The sequence below is a fragment of the Manis javanica genome, chromosome 4, assembly GCF_040802235.1.
Source record: "Manis javanica isolate MJ-LG chromosome 4, MJ_LKY, whole genome shotgun sequence".
Classification (NCBI taxonomy): domain Eukaryota; kingdom Metazoa; phylum Chordata; class Mammalia; order Pholidota; family Manidae; genus Manis; species Manis javanica.
In genome coordinates this window covers 123,541,958-123,561,812 of record NC_133159.1, presented here as the reverse complement: position 1 = coordinate 123,561,812, position 19,855 = coordinate 123,541,958, and the positions used below count along the sequence as shown (strand labels likewise).

Genomic DNA, 19,855 nt, shown 5'->3' with positions numbered 1-19,855 from the left:
ACTCTATCCCATATTTTTCCCATTTCTTTTTACTTATGTCAGTGCACCTATCTACATTAGTCTGTTAAATTTCTTCGATTTTGCTGTATGCTTAGAAACTGAACAAACAAACCTTTAACAGCTGAATGCTTCAGGTTTTCCTTAGTAAGGTGTAAAATGGCTAATAGAAGTTTTCTTTTGTTATTGTTTGCTTTTTCACTTTTTGTTTTGGCTACTCAGAGGTCATTCTGTCTACTTAACTTTTGGCCATGCAATTGGAAGGATAGAATCTCTATTAGCTGAGATGTGGAATACTGCTGCTAGAGGGGGTTTGGGGTGGAGAGTTCAGAGGTTCAGGTTTGAAAATATTAAGTTTCAGGTGCCTGCTGGATATCTGATGCCTGTTAGACATCAGTGGAGATGTCGAGTAAGCAATTTTGATATGAGTCTGAAATTCAGAATAGAAGCTTGTGCTGGATATGTAAATGTGGAAGTTGAAAGAATACAGATAACATTTAAAACTGTAAATTCCTGAGTAATCACTAAGCTGTGAAGTATAAGTAGAGAAGCAAAGCTCAAAGACCAACCATTAAGGCCTTTCTAAGATGACAGTGGGAAAATGAGGAATTGGCAAAAGCGAATGAGAATCAGTAGCCATTGACTGGGGTTGGGGGAAAACTGGGATGACTAGTGGTGACCTGGCAGCCAAGAATTGCGAGGAGATGGGAATGACTAACTGTGTCAAGTTATAGATGAGTCCAGGTTGGCATCTAGGTCTGAAGGGTCACATGGTACCTTTAGACTCTTAACCCTTATCATGCCTTAAAGAGTGGCTGTGTGTGTGCACTTGTGCACGGGAGTATTCTTACTCTTCCTGCTTTAGGGGTCTCTTAATCCCCTCCTTTTACTTTGATTACAAACTAATAGCTATTAAGTGGAATAACAATACTCAGAATAAATTTCAGAATAAAAATAGAAACAGTAACAGAGAGAAAAAGGGAAGTGATTTGATGGGAAGAAACAAAGACTAGTGAGCTGTTGTACTTGAGAGTGAAACTGGCCTGATAAGTAATGTGGCCCCACAGGTGTCTTGGCATCAGGAATTAAAAATGCTCTGGGCTCCATCTACTTGCACATATGTCCTGTGGGACTAGAATAAGTATTCTCTGCTTTAACTCAGTTTTCTCATCTGTAAAATGGTTATGATTTCCTTGACCTCCTGGAGGTGTTTAAAGTGGCATGAATCATTTCTAAGGCATTGAGTGTTTATATAAATGACATGCAATCCATTGGCATATCCCTAAACTGTTGTTTTATTTAGGAGTACCTCTTTATGTGTATGTAATGTGTGTATTTAAGGGAACCAGTGAGACTGGCTTCCAGTACCACGTCTGCCTGGTGGACAGCCCCATGCAACACACCCTGTTTTCCTTGCTGTCTGTGCGTCAGGGACTCTCAGGCCGTAGGAACTTCAGGGGTCTGCCTGTATAGTGGCCTCTCTCCCTTGTGTGTGAACTATCTCACCCTCCTTTATGAGGTGGCAATAAACTTTTTTTTTTTTTGAGTACTGGTTTTTAGCTATTTATTTTGATGAGTGAGTTAATTCCCAGTTGGCTCATAACTCTTCTTCTCTTTAACTCACAGGCCATGTTCCCATTTACCCAGAGGCCTCTGACAATGTGTGCCTGGCCTGGAATTACAGAGACGCCCTGGCAGTTGTTTGGTCTCACAAGTGTGTGGTGGGTTTCTTCGCTGGGCACACTCATGATGGTGGCTACTCTGAGGATCCTTGCGGGGTGCACCACATCAACCTAGAGGGGGTTATTGAAACAGCTCCGGACAGCCAGGCTTTTGGCACAGTTTATGTCTATCCTGACAAAATGCTGTTGAAAGGGAGAGGCAGAGTTCCAAACAGAATTATGAATTATAAAAAGGAAAAAGCTTTGTGTTTTTAGACTGATTTAGTTTGTTTACCTTTATAGAAAGAAGTTGACTTAGCTTTGGGTTTTTGTTCCCCTCCCTGCTGAAAATCTTTGGTCTTACTGTTTAGTATTGTTTGCATAACAAAATGTATTTATGGCTTCTTTTGTGTTAGTTCATAAGATACTCTGAAATGGCATTTTTGGATAATACATCCAGTGCTGAAAATTGGAAAGAAAATGAATGAAAGTGGCATGAATAAACCAGGGAGGAGACTGAAATGGGGGGTGGCGGGTGATACAGGCCTCAAAAAAGACTTTATTTAGCCTTATCTGAATTTTTACTTTTTATAGGTAAAGTATATTTATGTATTAACTGTGTAACTTAAAATTCTTAATAAAAAAGAAAATAAGCTCAGGTAAACTTTTGTTTACCCTGCTGTGTGAATGAGCTTTGGATTTTTTTGTTCAGAATGCCTATCATATTTGTACTTTCATAGGCTTGTATTCCCATTTTGTAATAAAAAAATACCAAGAGTTGTTTCACAGGTGAATGAATGGCCCTGCCATTCACACAGGTGAATGTGTGGTCTCCCATGTGAGGCACAGGAAGGGCCTCCAGAGAAGTCACGTGGTTCTCTTGTGATTCTTGCCAAAGCAGGACCAGCGGTCAGTCAGCTGTGTACGTGCAAGCGTAGTCCGTTTGGGCCACCCACTGGTGCTGTATGAGACTAGTTAGTACATGAGTTTACTCTTGATTCCCTTTATGGACAATATGGGACATGTTTAACTCAGTTGTCACATATGTTAAAGCTTATTTGCAGAAACATTTACTAGTTGGTAAATGGGGACTGTTTAAGTGTAGGGAAAGTTTGATTCAGGACCTCAAAAACAATAAATAAAAACCAATACTAGTCAGCATAAGTGTGCCTGTGCTGAGGCACTGTGAGGGTGTACATGTGTATCAGTTTTCCAGGGCTGCAGTCACAAATTACCAGAAACTGGGTGGCATAAAGGAACACATACATGTTCTCTTACAGTTCTGGAGGTCAGAAGTTTGAAATCATTTTCACTGGCCTTAGATGAAGGTGTCCAGGGCCATGCTTCCTCAGGGGGCTCTATGGGAGAAGTTCCCTTGCCCTTTCCAGCTTCTAGAGCTGTATTTCCTACATTCCATGCCTCCTGGCTTCTTCATCCATCTTCAAAGCCAGTAGCATAGCATCTCCAAATCTCCCTCTGCCTCCCACTTAGAGGGACAGTTGTGATTACATTGGATTGATACAGATAATCCAAGATAATCTCTTCATTCCAAAATCTGTCATTTAATCACCTCTGCAAAGTCTATTTTGTGATACAAGGTAACACCCACAGGTTCTGGGGATTAGGACCCAGAGATCTTTAAGGTCCATTATTCAGCTTACCACACAGGTGACTATAATGTGCTCCATGAATTCACTGATTCTACCATGAGAGAGACAGACATCAACAGATAAAAATGTGTGAAGAAAGGGCTGGGAATGTGGAGGAGGATTTTTAATTTTTGTTTGAAGGGATTAGGGGTGACTTGGAGTAGGAAAAAAATAGTTTAGACAGACATGGAAGTGCATTTCAAGTAGAATAGCATAAGCAGAGGCATTAAAGGATATGCTGAATTTAGGAGGGCTAGTAATGATATGAGGATTCACCAAAAGGTCTTGGGGATATGGCAAGAAATAAAGCAAAAGAAGGATAGACTAAGGGCTGTGTTGTGAAGAGCCTTGCATGACGAGCCCAGAGTTCAAATTCTACTTGTCAGACAGTGAGGAATCCTCAGGTTTCTGAGCTGGGGGAACATATGATTAGATGTGCATTTCAGTCCAGGTAGGAATAAGAGAGGCTAAAGTAAAAGTGTAACAATGGGAAAAAAAGATTGTGGAGGTGGGAAGACACATTTTGGTCACAGAAATATTAAACTTACCAATAATACTTAAACTCAACTGAAAAGTAGAGTTTAAAAACAACTTCAGTAAATAAACATTCTTCAAAAGGCAGTATTCTATCACAGGTTTATGTTTTTGGAAATATAAAAGGAATTACGTATATCTATAGAATTCATAGTATGATGTGGGAGATGCAGATATGATGAAAGTATCTTCAATATTACTTTTTTTTTAAATTGGAACATTACTGTCTTTTAAGCACAGAATCAAGTATTACTTGGAGGATGGAGTAGATCCTATGTAGAATTTGCAAGTCCATTACTTCGTTTTAACTTCAGTAGTTAACGTGAAAGCCATAAATATGCAAGCTAAATGTACACTGAAGACAAATTCTTTATATGTATTTTATTGGTCCTTAAAATAAATTTCACATTAGTTACTTTAATATCAGCTAGATTTTTTTCCTTTCCCCTCATCCAAATCTGATAGAGAATTTCTGACTGTCCAACATCCATTGTGTAACATAAACAAGCATACTTCCTTGGTAAGTGTTTATAGAGTACTTAATATTGTAATAAAGACTATAAAAATAAAGAGACAAATCACGAGGTTCATTTTCACTCTCCTGACATACAGTTGGTACTAATATTTTTTGAGTAAACTATTTCATAAATCTCATGAGACTATCTAGACTACAGAGTTTAATACTAGGATATGTACGAAAGCTGACATCTGGATACGCTAACATCAATGACTAACAGAAACATATGAGCCATATAAGTCATTTAAAATAGTCTAGCAGTCATATTTAAAAAAATAGAAACAGATAAAATTAGTTTCCATAACATTTTATTTACCCCAATCTATCTAAAATATTTCAGTATGTAATATAAAAATATATTCTTTTTATGTTATGTTTCTAAAATCTAGTATGCATTTTATATTTCTAGCACCATTTTGGACACTAAATTTTCAATGGATTTGATCTGTATTTAGATACAAAATGTGCAGTGTGAAGAATAAATTCATATACCCAAGTTGTTCCAAATAGAGCAAGTGTTTCAAACACAAGTTTCTAATAACTCAATTGATATGTTTTTAAATTGAAATGAAAATATTTAAACTTATGTCCTCAGCCATATTTCAAGCATTCAATGCAACATTTGGCTAGTGGCTACCACACTGGAGAGTACAGCTCTAAAAGGGTCCCCTCTCCAGGGTTACTTTTGACATCCATTCAAAAAAAATATGGATTCTCATCTTATTTTTCATTTACAAAGTTAAGTAATATCCCCTATTTTTGGTCCCAAATTCTTATATTCTTTTGAACTTTCTTTTCTTTCCAAGACATGCTTGTTCATTTGGTTCATCTGGAGTCCTCTTTTGGTTCATGGCACTGTACCAGTTCAGTATGAGATTAGTTCAGGGATACAGCGCTCTCTGGAACCTCTTTCAATCATATTATCCAAACCCTGCTTCCCTTAAGTTTACTCATGTGCATCCCTTTGTAAGCATTATCTGTTTTTGGAGTACTCTTATCCTTGTAACTGTACAAGTCAGAGATCTGATAGTAATCCTACTTTATAAAGAAATACCCACTAGGAGGTGTATATATTTTGCCAAGTCATATATATAGAGATGAGCTGAGCTACAATTCATATTTCTTAACTTTTGCTCTACTCTTTTTTCTACTACTATACTGTGAAACAACAGAACATCTGGCCCCATCACTCACTAGTCTTATCCAATCCTATGTTGTAGGGAGCCTCAAAAAATTCTTAAAAAAAAAATGTCTAATATTAGCTCAAATTACCTGAAATGAACTCCCAGGAAACTGGCTTTTTACCATGTTTATAAAAAATTGATTGAAAATACTCATTTTAATAACAGGATGTTTTACTTCATTTAAATTACTGTCTTGCAGTGAGTTGGCCAGGAGGACCTCATCTCCTTGCTGATATATATGTAGATCCATGAGATAAATGGGAAAATAGAGATTACAATGGCAATAGACAACTGAATTCTTCCACCAACTGGATTCCTATAAAGACACACCACAATTATTAAAAATAATCCAATAAAAATTACAGGTTGCTTTGGAAACAAGTATAAAGATTGAATTTGGTAAAACACATTACATTTTTGTCTGATTTTCTTTACCTAAATTTTTAATTGAAGTGATCACTGATTGATGTGTTGGAGTTCTTTTTTCTTAATTCAAATTCTTACTGTTCATGTGTTGCAAATAGCTTTTCCCACTCAATGATGTTTTGAGAAACTGAAGTCACTGATTGATTAAGCAATGCTAAAATTGATTTTTTCCTAATGATTTTTGTGTCCTTTGTAAGAAAACTTTCCCTCCCTAATGTCTTGAAGATATTGTTATTTTCTTTAAAAGTTTTGTTTTACTCTTCATATTAAATTTATAATCCACCTGGAACTGATTTTTATGAAAGGTAGGGGCTGTTTCACTTTTTTCCAAATGATCTAGTACTATTTATTAAAAAGCGTGCCTCTCGTTACCCTGCACTGCCATCTTTATCATATGTATGGGTCTGTTTCTAAATTCTCCCCTTTCATTAGTTTATCCTTTTACCAATATAGTTTTATCCTTCCTTTACTTATGTCTTAATTTCTTCTGTATGTTTTATAGTTTTATGTGAGGAGATGTTATATCTCTGCTAGCTTTATTCCTAGGGAGTTGATTTTTTTTATGTTACATATGGTAACTTTTTGTTTTGATCATTTTCTGTTGTTGGCAAAAATACAGTTGATCTTAGTATATTGCCCTAGTATCCAGCAGTCAGGCTAAACTCACTTATTCTAATAATTTTATAGATTCCTTTTGATCTTCTGTATGTCCAATTATATGGCACCCATGAATAATGAAAATTTAATTTTTCCTGTCTAATCCTTGGACCTTTTATGTCTTTTTCTAGCCTTACCCTACTGGCTAGGATAATAGCCAGAATAGTGTTGAGTAGAAGTGGCAATCTTGGCTAACCTCATCTCATTCCTGATTTGAGAAGGAATGTTTTCAATTGTTCATTATGTAGCATGCTTTTTGGTGTAGACACCTTTTATTAGGTTAAATTCCTTTTTTACACCTATTTTCTAAAAGCTTTTATCATGAAAAGATGAATTTTATCAAATGCTCTTTTGGTATAAATTGATAATTATCTTCTTTTATTCTGTTAATGTGATAGAAAAAAATCCTAATGTTTTGCTTAGGATTTTTCCATCTGCAATCATGAATCAGATTGCTTTGTAATTTCCCTTTTTTTTTAAATGTTCTTGTCCAATTTTGGTATCAACGCTATTATTCTGCCCTCATAAAATGAACTGTAAAGTGTTTCTTCTTTATCTGTTCTCTGGAAGAGTTTGTTGAAGGTCGGCATTATTTCTTCCTTAAATGTTAAAATTCTCCAGTTATGCCATTTGGTCTACAGTTTTCTTTAGGAAAAATTCAAATTTATGGGGATAGTTTCTTTAATAGTTATGGGACTATTTGAGTATTTCTTCGTGTCAGTTTTGGTAGTTTGGATTTTTCAAGTAATTTTATGCATTTCATCTACATTTTCAAAATTATTGCCATAAGGTTGTTCATAATATATCCTGTTATAATTTTTGCAATATGTATTAGATATGTGGTAATGTTCTCTTCTTCATTCCAGATATTCCTTGTTTGTGCCTCATCATTCTTGCTCTTATTTTCTCTTTTTAGTTTTGTAAGGCTTATCAGTGTTATGAATCATTTTAGAGACCAATATTTGGCCTAGTCCTCTATTTTTTAGGTTTTTTCATTTTGTTGGTTTCTGCCTTTATGATTATTTTCTTGTTTTTGGGGGGTTTAATTTGCTGTTCTTTTTAGAACTGCTTAGAAATTTAGGTCATTGATTTTTCCATCTTGTTTTTAAAATACATGTATTTAAGGATATAAATTTCCTTCTGAGTATGATTTTTAGCTGCATCCCACAAATTCAGTTCAGAATATTTTCTAATTTCCATTGTGATTCCTTCTTTAGTCGAAATGTTACTTCCTAATTTCCAAACATAGAGTGATTGACAGTCTTTTTTGTTAATGATTTCTAGTTTAATTGCACTGTGGTCAAAGAACATAGACTGTAGGGTTTCAGTTCTTTGAAATTTGTTGGGACTGTTTCATGGCCCAGCATATAGTCAGTTTGTAAATATTCAATATGTTCTTGAAAAGAATGTGAATTCTGTCATTATTGGTTCTGGTTAGGTCAAGTTTATTGTATACTTCAAGTCTTCTATATCTTTATTGATTTTTTTGTGTCTTGTTCTATTAGTGACTGAGAGAAGTGTTTTAAAGTCTCCCAAAATGATTGTGGATTTTTCAGTTTTTCTTTTTAGTTCCTGTCAATTTTTGTTTTATCTATTTTGAAGCTATGGTATAGTTATACATAAATATAAAATTGTTATGTCTTCTTGATGAATTGGACCTTTCTTTATTAAGAAGAATCTTTCTTTGACATCTTAAATCTACTTTTTATTAAATGGGGTTGAGATACCTAGATAACCACATGTGCATATGTTGATAAGACACAACACATATATTTGCATATACATATGCATGTGTGTATGAATTTCCTAAAGAGAACCACTGACCAACTAGTAGCAGTGAGCACTGCTTGTACCCATACTGTGGCCTCTAAATACCATCACCTACCAAAAGTAACCAGGCTTTTTTAAAAAAAAATAGCTGATTCCCGGTCTTGGGCATAATGCACAACACTAGCTTGGAACATTTTGTCATGTCAGAAAGCAAAGAAACTATCAAAGATTACTTGACTCATATCAAAAAGAGTTCAGGAGCCAACTTAAATAAGTGCCACTTGTCAAAGATGGGACACTCTGAGCATAAATAAGGATAATAACCACCATGGACTGAAAAATATCAAAAATGTTAAAATCCATGACTTTATAATGGAACCACTAAAACAACAATTAAATACAGCTCATTGGTAGCTTTTGGGAGATGCCCAGGCAAGAAACAACTCATTATTTTGGAAACTGGTAAATTAACAGAAAGAATCAAATGTTCTTTGAAACACATTTTTCTTTCCTTTTCCTCTCATTTTCTATACCTCAGAGTAGTTAAAGAATTAATAAGTGGAAGTTTGTCTCTATAGAATTTTTCCAGCTAATAAACAAGTAATAATATAACTAGATACTACCGTTTTACAACCCAAATGAAGTAATGGATTTAGGCAATGATCATCAAAGACTATTAACATCACAGAGAAACAGTAGGCAGAACATGTTTTATAAAGGAAGTCTGAGCATCAACCCAAGCAGTCTTGCATCATCATCATCATTGTAATACAGACTCTCACCAGGGCTCTAGATCTGACCACTGACTTACAGGAATATAGGACTTTGCAAAGGAATAAGCATTTATAAAACAATTGGGGAAGTGTAAACATTGACTGGAAAAATAATACTGAAAAATTATTTTATATTTTGTGTATGATGATGGTAGAATATCACTTTTTAAGTGCTTTTTGTTTTTAGTATATATTTTTATTGAAGTATAGTTGATATATAATATTGTCTTAGTGTCAGGTATATAACATAATGATTTGACAAAATAGACACACTAGGGATATGTACTGAAATATGTATGATGTCTGGGATTTATTTTAAAATAATCTAGAGGTGTGGAGAAGATAGTGATCTAGATGAAATAAGACATAATTTCATAATTATTAAAGCTGGATGATGGGTACATCTGATTCATATTAGTCTCTGCTTTTGTATATGTTTGAAATTTTTCAAAATAAAAAATTAAAACAAAAATTTGTTAAATAATCACCAAAAAGTCCTCCCTTTCCTCAAAAAAAAAAATCTTTCTTTTCTCTCTGGCCTACTTTTTAAAATTAAAATTGCTATACTGGCTTTCATTTGGTTGGTATGTGTACAATATATTTTTCCCATTTTTTGACTTTAACTTTTTCTGTATTTGTACTTTTAAGCATTGTCTTGTTTTATCCATTTTGAAAATCTTTGACTCTTAATTGGAATATTTAGAACATTTACACTTAATGTAATTTCTCATATACTTGGGTTTAAATATCTTAACATTTGCCTATTTTCCTCATCTGTTATGGCTTTAATCCTCTTTTCCTGCCTTCTCTACTCACTTTCTACCCTTTCAGCAGTTGCCCTGAGGATTACATGAATTCTTGACTTACCAAAGTCTAATATAAATTGGTACTTTCACCTCTTCCCAGACAATTCAAGGATCTTGGAACACCTTAATTCCATTTAGCTCTTTCCAACTTACATGTTACTGCTACCATGTTTTTATTTTTTATATGTTTAAACATCACAAAATATCATTGCTATTGTTTTAAAAGTTAATATTCATTTACATGTACCCATACTTTTATATTTCCTTTGCTTTTCATTCTTTCCTAAATCTCCAAGCCTCCTTTTGAGGTCATTTTCTTTCTCCCTGAACAATACCCTTTGAACTGATACTCCTTATGATTACCCTGGGCCACAGAGGAAACTGGTATTTTTTAAAGCATGATGACAAAACTTTGAATCAACTACTATTAGCTTTCCTTAGGAAAAGGAAATACTTCTTCCAAGATTCCTGCTTTCCCTTATGTCCCAATATCTTCATTTACCTATCTTGATCTAAGCAACCTTGAAGACACCTGATTTTAGTGAGCTGGAAACTTACTTTGATGAACTGTGACATAGGCTCATCCATGCCATGATTATCACCAGACCAAACAGCTCCCTATAAAAGAGCACACATTTCATATTTTTATGTGTAGCTGCCAGGTGAGATGCATGACCACTTGCTCCTTCTGTTTGTTGGATAACTTTCTCCTAAGATAGCATCTACAGAATATTTTCAAGTCTAGCTACAATTCATAAACTATTTTTTTCAGGTAGTTTAAAGCCTTATATAAGAATATGTATCATCTTATGAGGCAGATATGAGCTCTATCACTGTTCCCCAACTTATAAATGAACTTTTAACACAACACAAGAAAACAAAAACAGGTAATTGTTCACTTACATCATGTCACTGGGAGGAATAGTACAACCAAGAAAATCCCAGATTGAACAGCCATTACTTCTACATTGTTTTAGAGGGTTAGGGAGGAACTCAAATCAATAAAGAATTTGAGCACATACTGCAGGGGATTGGGTCACGTCTTAGTGGAGGGGAATGACTGTTGGTATGAGTCAGACTCATGATTTTGGGGTGGGTATATGCTGCTAGGAATATGTCCTAAAAGCACATATCCTTTATGTAGAGCAGAAAACAATCATAATCAGCCAGAGTACCACTGGAAGCCCCACTTTGAATTTACCATGACTTTGGGCTTCAAGTTGGTGGAAGTGACTCAACTTATTTGGTTTACATTCCCATCAACAGACCCAACCTTACTGGCTCTCCTGTTTTCCAAGGATTAGGGAAGAAACACAGCAGTATCTCACCAGTGATGATTCACTTACAGGTCTCTTAAGTCTTGGTGTTAGTGTATGTTAGCAGAAGGATAAAAAGGCAAGGCAAGAAAAGGGGCTAGGAGTAAAGTTAAGGGTGGAAGGAAACAAAGGACGAGGTAATAAAACAGGGGCACATAGCTGGGATAAAGGAAGGGGCTGATATGAGACATACCAGGGAAAGGCTGAGAGTGGTAGACTTAAAATACCCTGGAGGTAGCTGATGACACTTGGAGATAAGATTTTGGCTTGAACCAGAACTGAAGCCGAATGCTGGTGGAGTTTTCACCTTCTTAGACTACACTGAGTATATGACTGTACCGTGCCCTTGCTGGTTGTAAGGGAGCCAAGGTCCCGTTGCCTGATGGTAACATGATGTGTTATGCAATGGCTGCCTGTAGTAGTGATCGTGGGGTGGGGTAGACAGTCCTGGGGTTCTGTCCTGGCCCCATCATTTCCTCAGTTTCGTCAGCTTATAAAGGAGGTCATACTTTCTCTGGTCTTTATGTAGCTGGGTTTAAACCATCATTGTGCTGATAAAGTGTTATAAAGGAACAGAAGATTGCTCAGGTCTACCCCCCATGTGCCAAAGAGCAAATGTCACTGCTCACCTGCCTTCTTCCTCATGTATGATGTTCTGTTGTATATGAAGCAAGAGGTAGTACACCAAGCCACCAGCCCACACGATGCAAAAGAATATGTGTATTGCAGAGACACTTCTCCAAATAAAGTTACCTAAAAATAGATACCCCTGTGCTGTTAATTATGGAATCACATCCCGGAGAAAAATGAACTCTTTGTATCTGCTTTGCCTTAGTTTACTTTCATGTAAAACATTCAGAAAAAGGCGGTCTTTTTGTTTTTGTTTTGCTTTGTTTTGAGGGACATCATAGAGGTTAAAGCAATAATTATAAACTTAAGTGGACATTTATTGTTTTGGTCATCTAGCATCTCCCCTTTCTAAGACGACTGTGCTTATTTTCTTTGGAGACCCACCCTCCCAACACTCCCAGGCCCTGTGTCCCAGACACGTGGACCTTACCTGGGTCAGTCAATGCCTGTCATCCCCTTAGCAACAGTGACTTAGCTCAGATGGACAGATGATGCATCCGGGCCAACAACTCAATTCTGAGAGTTTTGTGGTACTTTCATAGAAGCAGATTCTATATTTTGTTGGACTTGGTGCCATGAAGATGTGAACTTTGAACTGTAGGGCTGCCATGAGGAGCCCAGGACTGAAGTCAGTGTGGTAGATGGTATAAGTGGGGTGTGGAGAAGTCTGAGTTCTGCGAGGCCACACCTGGCCTTTTCAATAAAATATCCCAATATATCTCCTCTTTAGCTTACCGCCCATTTGAGTTGAGTTTTTCCTTGCTCCAATGACTAATGGAGCATTAACTGCTAACACCTTAAGGACGCAGACAGAGTTCTCGGGGCCTGTTCAAAGAGCCAGTGTGTCTAGGAGGCAGAGTTTTTCATGCCCAGGTGGGAATCATTAGTCTTTATTTGAAGGCTCTGAGAACTTCCAAACCCCACTAGTAGAAGCTGTTTTAAGGAAAGTGAAAAATAACCTGTCAGGACTAACAGTCCCCATTAATATGAAAATATTAATAAACAATATAAAATGTATTGATTTTTCTGCTTTTAGACACTGTTTTGTAGGATAAAATTGTCCAACATAAGGTTTGTTGAGAACTTTTAAGGCCCTAAAAGGCAAACCAGCTATGTTTTGCCCGGTATTGAAGTAGGTAGCCTGTGGGCAATACAAACCAGCTATTTTAAGTGAATTTTTCTACATGTATACCCACCTGGGATATATATGTAAGGAGTGCAAGGAGGTTACAAAATACATATATGATAAAGCCTCTGTTTTACAGCCACTCACTCAACAAGCATTAGGTATCTACCATGTTCCTGGCCAATATTTAAGCAAGACTTCTGCAAAGATGGGCTAGATATGATCCCACTTTAAAGGGACTTGCAGCCTAGGAGGAGGAAACATATAAAGTGTGCAATAAATTGCTATTGGTATTATGACAGTGCATAGGGAGATTAGGGAGAACAACATAATGGAAAAATCTAGAGATTTGTTATAGACACTATACAGTTTCTCTACATACACAGCAATTCATATGCATAGGTGTTGAATGAGATGCCAACCTAAATTCAAAATAAGAAAATGACTAATAGGAGTGGTATTGGATTGAGAAGAATCTGTAAAGGGTAAATATATAAGACATCACCATTGAGTATGGCGACATAAGGTTAGCACTTTGTTGCTGATTTTCCATGAGCTTGGAGGCTTAAGAAGTCAACGCAATGACTGAAGCCCTTCCCTCTCATGGGCTAAAGTGCATAACTACTGTTCCACATCAGCGTAAGGTTGGTTCTTGGGTTCCAAACTGCTAAAGACTGTCATAGTGTGGCAAGTCCTTGTGAAGTTTTCCTGAAGATGGGTGAGGATGATGTAGATTACAGTTAGCTCCTTACTGTTAGAAATGAGAAACTGTGGAGAGCCCTGCTTTCCTCCTGGGAATCGGGCAGATAGACCTTCATTATACAGAAATCTGATTTGCTTTTTCTCCAATCAGAATCCAAGGCTCATACCTGTGACAAGAGGGTTAAGTCCAACAAGCAGGGTTAGCACGGCAGGTATGGTATACACCACCTGTTAGCATGGAGAGAGGAGATGCGGTGCGTTAAGGAGTCTGCCAAGTTCAGGAGACATTCAGAGGTTATCTAGAAGTACAGAAAGATGACAGCAGTAGCTGTTATGCTCCACGATTTACCTCTAGGTTTCAGCAACAACTGAGGAAGTGGTAACTTCTGCTTTTATGGCACTTATCATGTGAGGTGGTCATTTTACCTGCCTTTCTCTTAGACTGTAGGCCACTTCAGGAAAGGCTCATTCATCTTCCAGCTCCAGCACTGAGCAGAATGTGGGGATCTAGGACACACTCACCTCTCTCGCAAGTAACATCTATGCCCACGTGGCCTTTCCCCACTTGCATAAAAGAAAATGCTCTTTGAAAAGGAGGGCCAGAGCAGCCATAATTAGCTAGGTGGCTCTGCTGGGTCTGGCCCATGGGCCGTCCAGCCCAATACTCCATTCTGTGCAGATGAGACCACAGAAGGATGGCGAACAACGTATGGCTCATTTGTGCCGCTGTATGGTTCAGATAAGAGAGGCTCCTCATTCTGGAAGCTGGTGATAAGTTGTTTGGGGCTTTGGAAGACTGGCCCTGAAGAGCCTATTTTCAAGCCTCATTCAGAGCAGGCGACTAGCCAACCTGCTATTGCATGTGTACTATGGGCAGAGGGCAAGTAGGGTATGTTTGGTAGGTTTACAAAAGCGTGGGAGCTCTCGAAAATCCGTGGCTTCTTAACCACATCAGTTGTGATGCTTCTGTCAGTAACCTTTAGTTTATCTGGAAGTTGTCACGGCTGTATATTTTAAGTTGTTTGTTTTCACTACAGCAATATGTCTGTCTTGACCCTGGGGAGAGAGAGTATCTGGGTTACAGACTGTTCATCTTTAATACTCCATCGCTACAATGGCCAGTGTCGCCATCTGCAAGTCTGGCCATCTCTCACAGGCGATGGCCGTCCTGCTGAGGGTTAGACCAGTGCTTCCCAAACTTTAACGTGCATACAGATTCAACTGGAGATCTTGTTAAAAGGCAGGTCTGATTCTGAAGGTCTGGGGTAGGGCCCAAGATTCTGCTTTTCTATCGAGCTCCCAGGGCAGGGTGCTACTATTGTTCCAAGAACCAAACTTAGGGCAGTAAGGGGCTAGTTTCCTCCTGGTGTAAAGCTACATGACCTAGCCACTGAGGATGGGGGCGGGGTGGAGGGAGGCAGGGACAGAGAGAAAGAGAGGGAGATGTTAACCCCCCCCACACACATCATACGATACTTGTGCTCCCTATAAGAAATGATTGGCAGGGATTTTTTAAATGTGCACTCAAATGTATCTGATATGTGTCATTAATAGATTAAAGGTCTAAAACCTTCTTTCAGTGTATTGTCAACATATGAACAAAACAACCCTATAAATTAAGTAATGGTTTCCCATGGCAATTGTGCCATATAATCTTTATTTAAGTGCCTTTCTCTATCTCAAATGAGATAAAAACAAGTATTTTTTGAGGGTAGAGAGACTGAAAATAATTGTCTGTACACAAGGTAAAACATTGCACAGTACAAATACTCAGTAATGAACTCAGTAGAACCCACTTATATCTTTTCACTGGCAGATATAAAAAAAAGGGTATCACATTTATTTTAAAAATTCAGTTTAATACATAGTTATTGAGTACCATGGCATTCACTCCTAATACCTTTCTCCCTTGTCCACCTGTCAGTGTAAAAGCTGGAAAAGCCCATTTGTTTTCCCAGCCTCGTCAACAGGTAGCAGTGATCATGCTCCAGCAAAGAAATGTAAGGAGAAAGCCTGTAGGGGCAAGGCTGGTACTCAGAGCATTTAACAACCAACATGTGTGGGTGCTGGCCAAGCAGAATGGATCCCAGACCATAAACCACATTGGTCTGTACAAACTGAATAGTACCGTATCTGAGGGGTTTCTTGAGAAACATCTCCTTGATAAAAGGGAGGAAAGCACAGGAGGAAAACTCATTTTGCTCCTGCCTTATTTCTTCTTATGTGGGGTGCTCTTGCCTGGGGATGATACTTGGAGCTGCAGCAGCCATTCTGTAAACATGAGAGGATGTATCAACTCACACACTGAGGATGTCAGAGAAGAAATCAGAATGACCAGGTCCTTGATGATGTTGACTATTAAGCAGCTTTTCATTAAGTGAGATACTCTGTGTTTTTATAACCCATCTGTAGTCAGATATCCTACTCTTTGCTGCTATATGCAAGTATCTTTCATGACAAGATGAAGTAGTGTTATCATAGGGGCAAGTCAGGTATAGTACAAGCTGCAAGGCCCAGCAGTGAAGTATTGGTTCATCTGTGCATCCATTTGTTCTTAATTCACTCAAGAGGCAATACAGGAAGGACTGCCATAGGAAGACTGTTTGATTGTCTGAGGGTGACCAAGAAGGAAGCGCTGTCCCTCTTCCCCAGGAGCTGCACATCCCCTGGGAGCTGGCATGTGCAGAGCCAACTCTAATGCAAAGCAGACGTGTCAGTGCTACAATAATGGTTCAAAGGAAGAGTGGTTGGAACTTATGGGAAAGAGGCGGAGAGAGTTTTTGGGTGAGAGAGCATTCGAGATAGACTTTGAAGCTTGAGTAGAGTATGACACAGAGGAATTCTAGGGGTACTGGGCTCCTGAGACCAAGCTGGGAAGGTGGGTTGGGGCAGTAGTGCAGTGGGCCTTGAATGCCAACAGGGAGAGCTTCAACTAAGAGATCTTGGGAACTGACAAAAGTTTTTGAATCAGGAAGCAATATATGGGAAGTGCTCTCGGAGTAGAAGAGATTAGCAGCAGCTCAGAGTTAGGAAGCCAAAGCTCCACGAGGTAATGGGGAGCTAAACTGGGGGATCAGGGAGGATGTCCATGGGGCCATGGTTATTCTGTGTATTAGGTCATCTAAGCATGAAGTGAACAGTCAAACGTACAGATTCTACTGTACAGAGAAGCATTAGACCTTAGATCTAGACTGGGTTCTGTTGGATTGCTTTGTTCTTTATTTTGTTGTTTGAAGGGATCTCAAGGACCGTGGTAAGGAACATGGCGATGTTAGAGATGACTGAGGTTCTGATCAAGGATGACCCAGAGAATGATTCTATTGATACGAGAAATGTGTGGGTCAGGAGGAGGAGTGGGTTTTAGAGGGAAGATGCTGGGTAGGACCTTGGGCATATTTGAGGAGCCAGTATGACGGTGGGTAGACCTAGCAGTCTTTTGGAAAGTCAGCATTAAGCTGGTTATCTGAGCCTTGTCTGCAGAGAAATAATATTTGGAACTCAGCATCTGGACCAGAGTGCTGAGGAAGAGGCCATCTGATTTAACGCAGCAGCACGTAAATCTGGACAATAAGCAGTATCACAATATGGTTGTATTGCACTTAAAAAAGACTAGAACCTTGCATTATAATTCCAGATGTTTTCTTTTGTTGCTAATCTGTATGTCAACATTTTTCCAGTGCCTCAAGTCATCTCATTGGTGATACTGCACAGTCTTGTATATCCGTACTGAAAGAAACTGGGCAAAATCCAGATATTGCAGAAAACGTGTGCAGTGATCTCCGCCTCTTCCAAATGGTTCAATCAGAGCACTGGTATACTGTAGGTTTTATGGGCTTCCATTGCTTTTTATAAATATAACTCACCAAATTAGTTGAATCACAAACCTTAAACCTGGCATTTTCTGGTCAAATGTTTGTTGGAGTTTCTGGGTAGATACTCAGGAGGTTCAGCTGAGAGGTCTACTCTCTAAGTATCCTCAGCTGGCCCATTTTATTCAAAGGGAATATTGCTGAAAGGCCCCTGTGTCTCTGGAAAATTCTTAATACACACACACATTACATTATCACTCTGATCCCTTCCTCCCTGGTATTTTAGAGACAAGAGCTTACAAAAGATTTGATTTTTAAGTTTTTGTGTACATACAGCAGGGAGGCGGGGCGAACAGATAAAAAACTGTGTTTTGTGCAGTTCCACAGTTTTTATAAACAGATGAAAGCAGCTCATACTCACCACCCACAGTTCTGCATCTGGATCATTTACCTGGAATGCCAAAACATGAAGGCGTCAGCAGGCATACTATCATGCTCCGTTCCTGTATTTGGTCTGCTCTTTTATTCATTTCAGTCAATTGTTAAGTGCCAGACGCTGCAATGGGAACTAGGATACGAAATAGGAGTAAGACAGAGTCTAGCAGATCATGATGGCTGAAGGGGCCTCTGGCTGAATACGGCAGATGGTTTGAATATACAGCCACGTATTTTCATAAAGAACAACAGCACAGGAACTCTGAAAAGGGTGAGCCAAACCTAGAATGGTATTTTAAGGGCCTTCCTGTCTTCAGGCATGAGGAAAGCCATTACGCCAACCCGAAAGGATAGTTTCGCTATAAAGGATTTCGTCCTGCTGCTTCTCCCTGGTCCTGAATTGTGTTCGGTCTCATTCAACCACAGGCTACATTTTTAGAAATGTGCCAGGGCTGATTCTGCTCGGGTCCCTTTAAAAGAAGCAGGCGCAGAACCAGCTCTTTCCAGTAAGTATTTGGGCAAAAGAGAGGTGCGGCGAAATCAGATGAACACATCAGTGTCTTTAGCGGGGGAGAAAATGGGGGCTCTTGAGACTAAACCCCAATTCCCCTCCTCCGCCTAGTAGCCTGCTCCCGCAATCCTGCTGGCTTGCCGGTCCACACTGCACGTCAGGCCCAGGGGCGGAGCTCGCAGCCCGGCGCCCGGCGGAGCCCGGAGGCCCCTCTCCCAGCGTCCGCTGCCCCCCGCCCGCCCCCCGCTGCCCGACTGCTGACCTGCACCACGGCCGCCAGGGCGAAGAAGGCGGCCATGAGCCAGTTGCACGACCTCCACAGGGCGGGTGCCCAGCGCTCGGCCGCAGGCGCCATCCGCTCGGGCGGGGCGGCGGGGCTGCCGGGCCGCGCGAAGTGGGGCCGAGGGCTCGGGTGGGGAGGAGGGCGGGGTAGGGATCAGTAGGGGGCGGGGCGGGAGTGGTGCAAGCGGGCGGGGCGGGGCGGGAGAAAGGTCCTAGGTCTGCAGTCCTGTGGCCCTTGGGCGGCGCGCAGCGCGTCGACAAAAGCGCTGTGTGAACCTCGCTGTGTACTTCCACCCGGTCCTCCCCCAAAACGTGGCGAGGCGCAGCTGTAGCTGTAGGTGTAGGTATGCCCGTTTCACAGATGGAGAAAGTGAGCCCCAGCGCGACTGAACGACTTGCCTAAGATCGCACAGCTTTTCCGTGGTGGAAGGAAGTCGTATTTGAATTCATATAGGTCCAAGGTCAATGCCTGTTTTCACCCAGGCCACCTTCCTCACTTGAAAAAGAAAAATGGACAGAGACAGGCCTGTGTGTGTATTTCCTGGTTATTATTTATGCATCTTCCAAAGCTCAGGAACTTTAAAAGCCCTGTAAGCATTATGGTAATTTCTTCGAGTGACAACAGTTGTATTAGCATCTTATATAGCTCAAGCTTTTCTGCAGACCTGCTCATTTATCTTCATGGCCTTTTATTATAAAGGTATTTACATATTATACATGTTTACAATTCTTTCCCCCCACCAAAGCCAACAAAATTTCCACACACATTGCTCATGAATTTCTTATGAACTAAAGACACTGAAATATTCACTCTTCTCCCCTCACTTGTTTTAAAGTCTCTTTCTGTTTTGCAATTTACCCTTCTGATGAGTTCTTCCCCAGGCTCATTTACACATCCATAGGCTTCATCATTTTTTGCTGTTCGAAAGAGTCTTCACCACATCAAATGAGCACGTGCTCCTGTCTCTCCTTTTAGCTAAATCACCTAAAACTCTTCAGGGAATTTTTTCCCCGAGGTTTCGTGATTCCATTCCTGTCAATGATGTTTATTTCAAGAGCATCACCTGCTG

The 19,855-nt window shown here is 39.3% G+C and overlaps 2 protein-coding genes across 11 annotated transcripts in view; one reads left to right on the top strand and one right to left on the bottom strand.

Annotated features, from left to right (window-relative positions):
* Window positions 1-19,855, top strand: part of ADPRM (ADP-ribose/CDP-alcohol diphosphatase, manganese dependent) — a 31,904-nt gene that overhangs the window by 10,602 nt on the left and 1,447 nt on the right. For 9 of the 10 annotated variants that reach the window (XM_037026746.2, XM_037026745.2, XM_073234778.1 and 6 more), the window contains one exon: window positions 1,624-2,346. The exons of the other annotated variant lie outside the window; for it this stretch is intronic. In XM_037026746.2, the coding sequence (XP_036882641.2) occupies window positions 1,624-1,934 (311 nt within the window). In that variant the 3' untranslated portion in view covers window positions 1,935-2,346. Of the gene's footprint in view, window positions 1-1,623; window positions 2,347-19,855 lie in introns of those variants that run through there. 10 annotated transcript variants of the gene reach the window in all.
* TMEM220 (transmembrane protein 220) lies at window positions 5,679-18,930 on the bottom strand. Its single transcript, XM_037026749.2, has 6 exons — window positions 18,766-18,930; window positions 17,979-18,008; window positions 13,916-13,976; window positions 11,920-12,043; window positions 10,533-10,592; window positions 5,679-5,858 (listed from the first exon to the last, which is right to left on the bottom strand). Exons 1-6 carry the CDS (start codon window positions 18,856-18,858, stop codon window positions 5,723-5,725), a joined length of 504 nt encoding a protein of 167 aa, XP_036882644.1. The 5' UTR covers window positions 18,859-18,930; the 3' UTR covers window positions 5,679-5,722.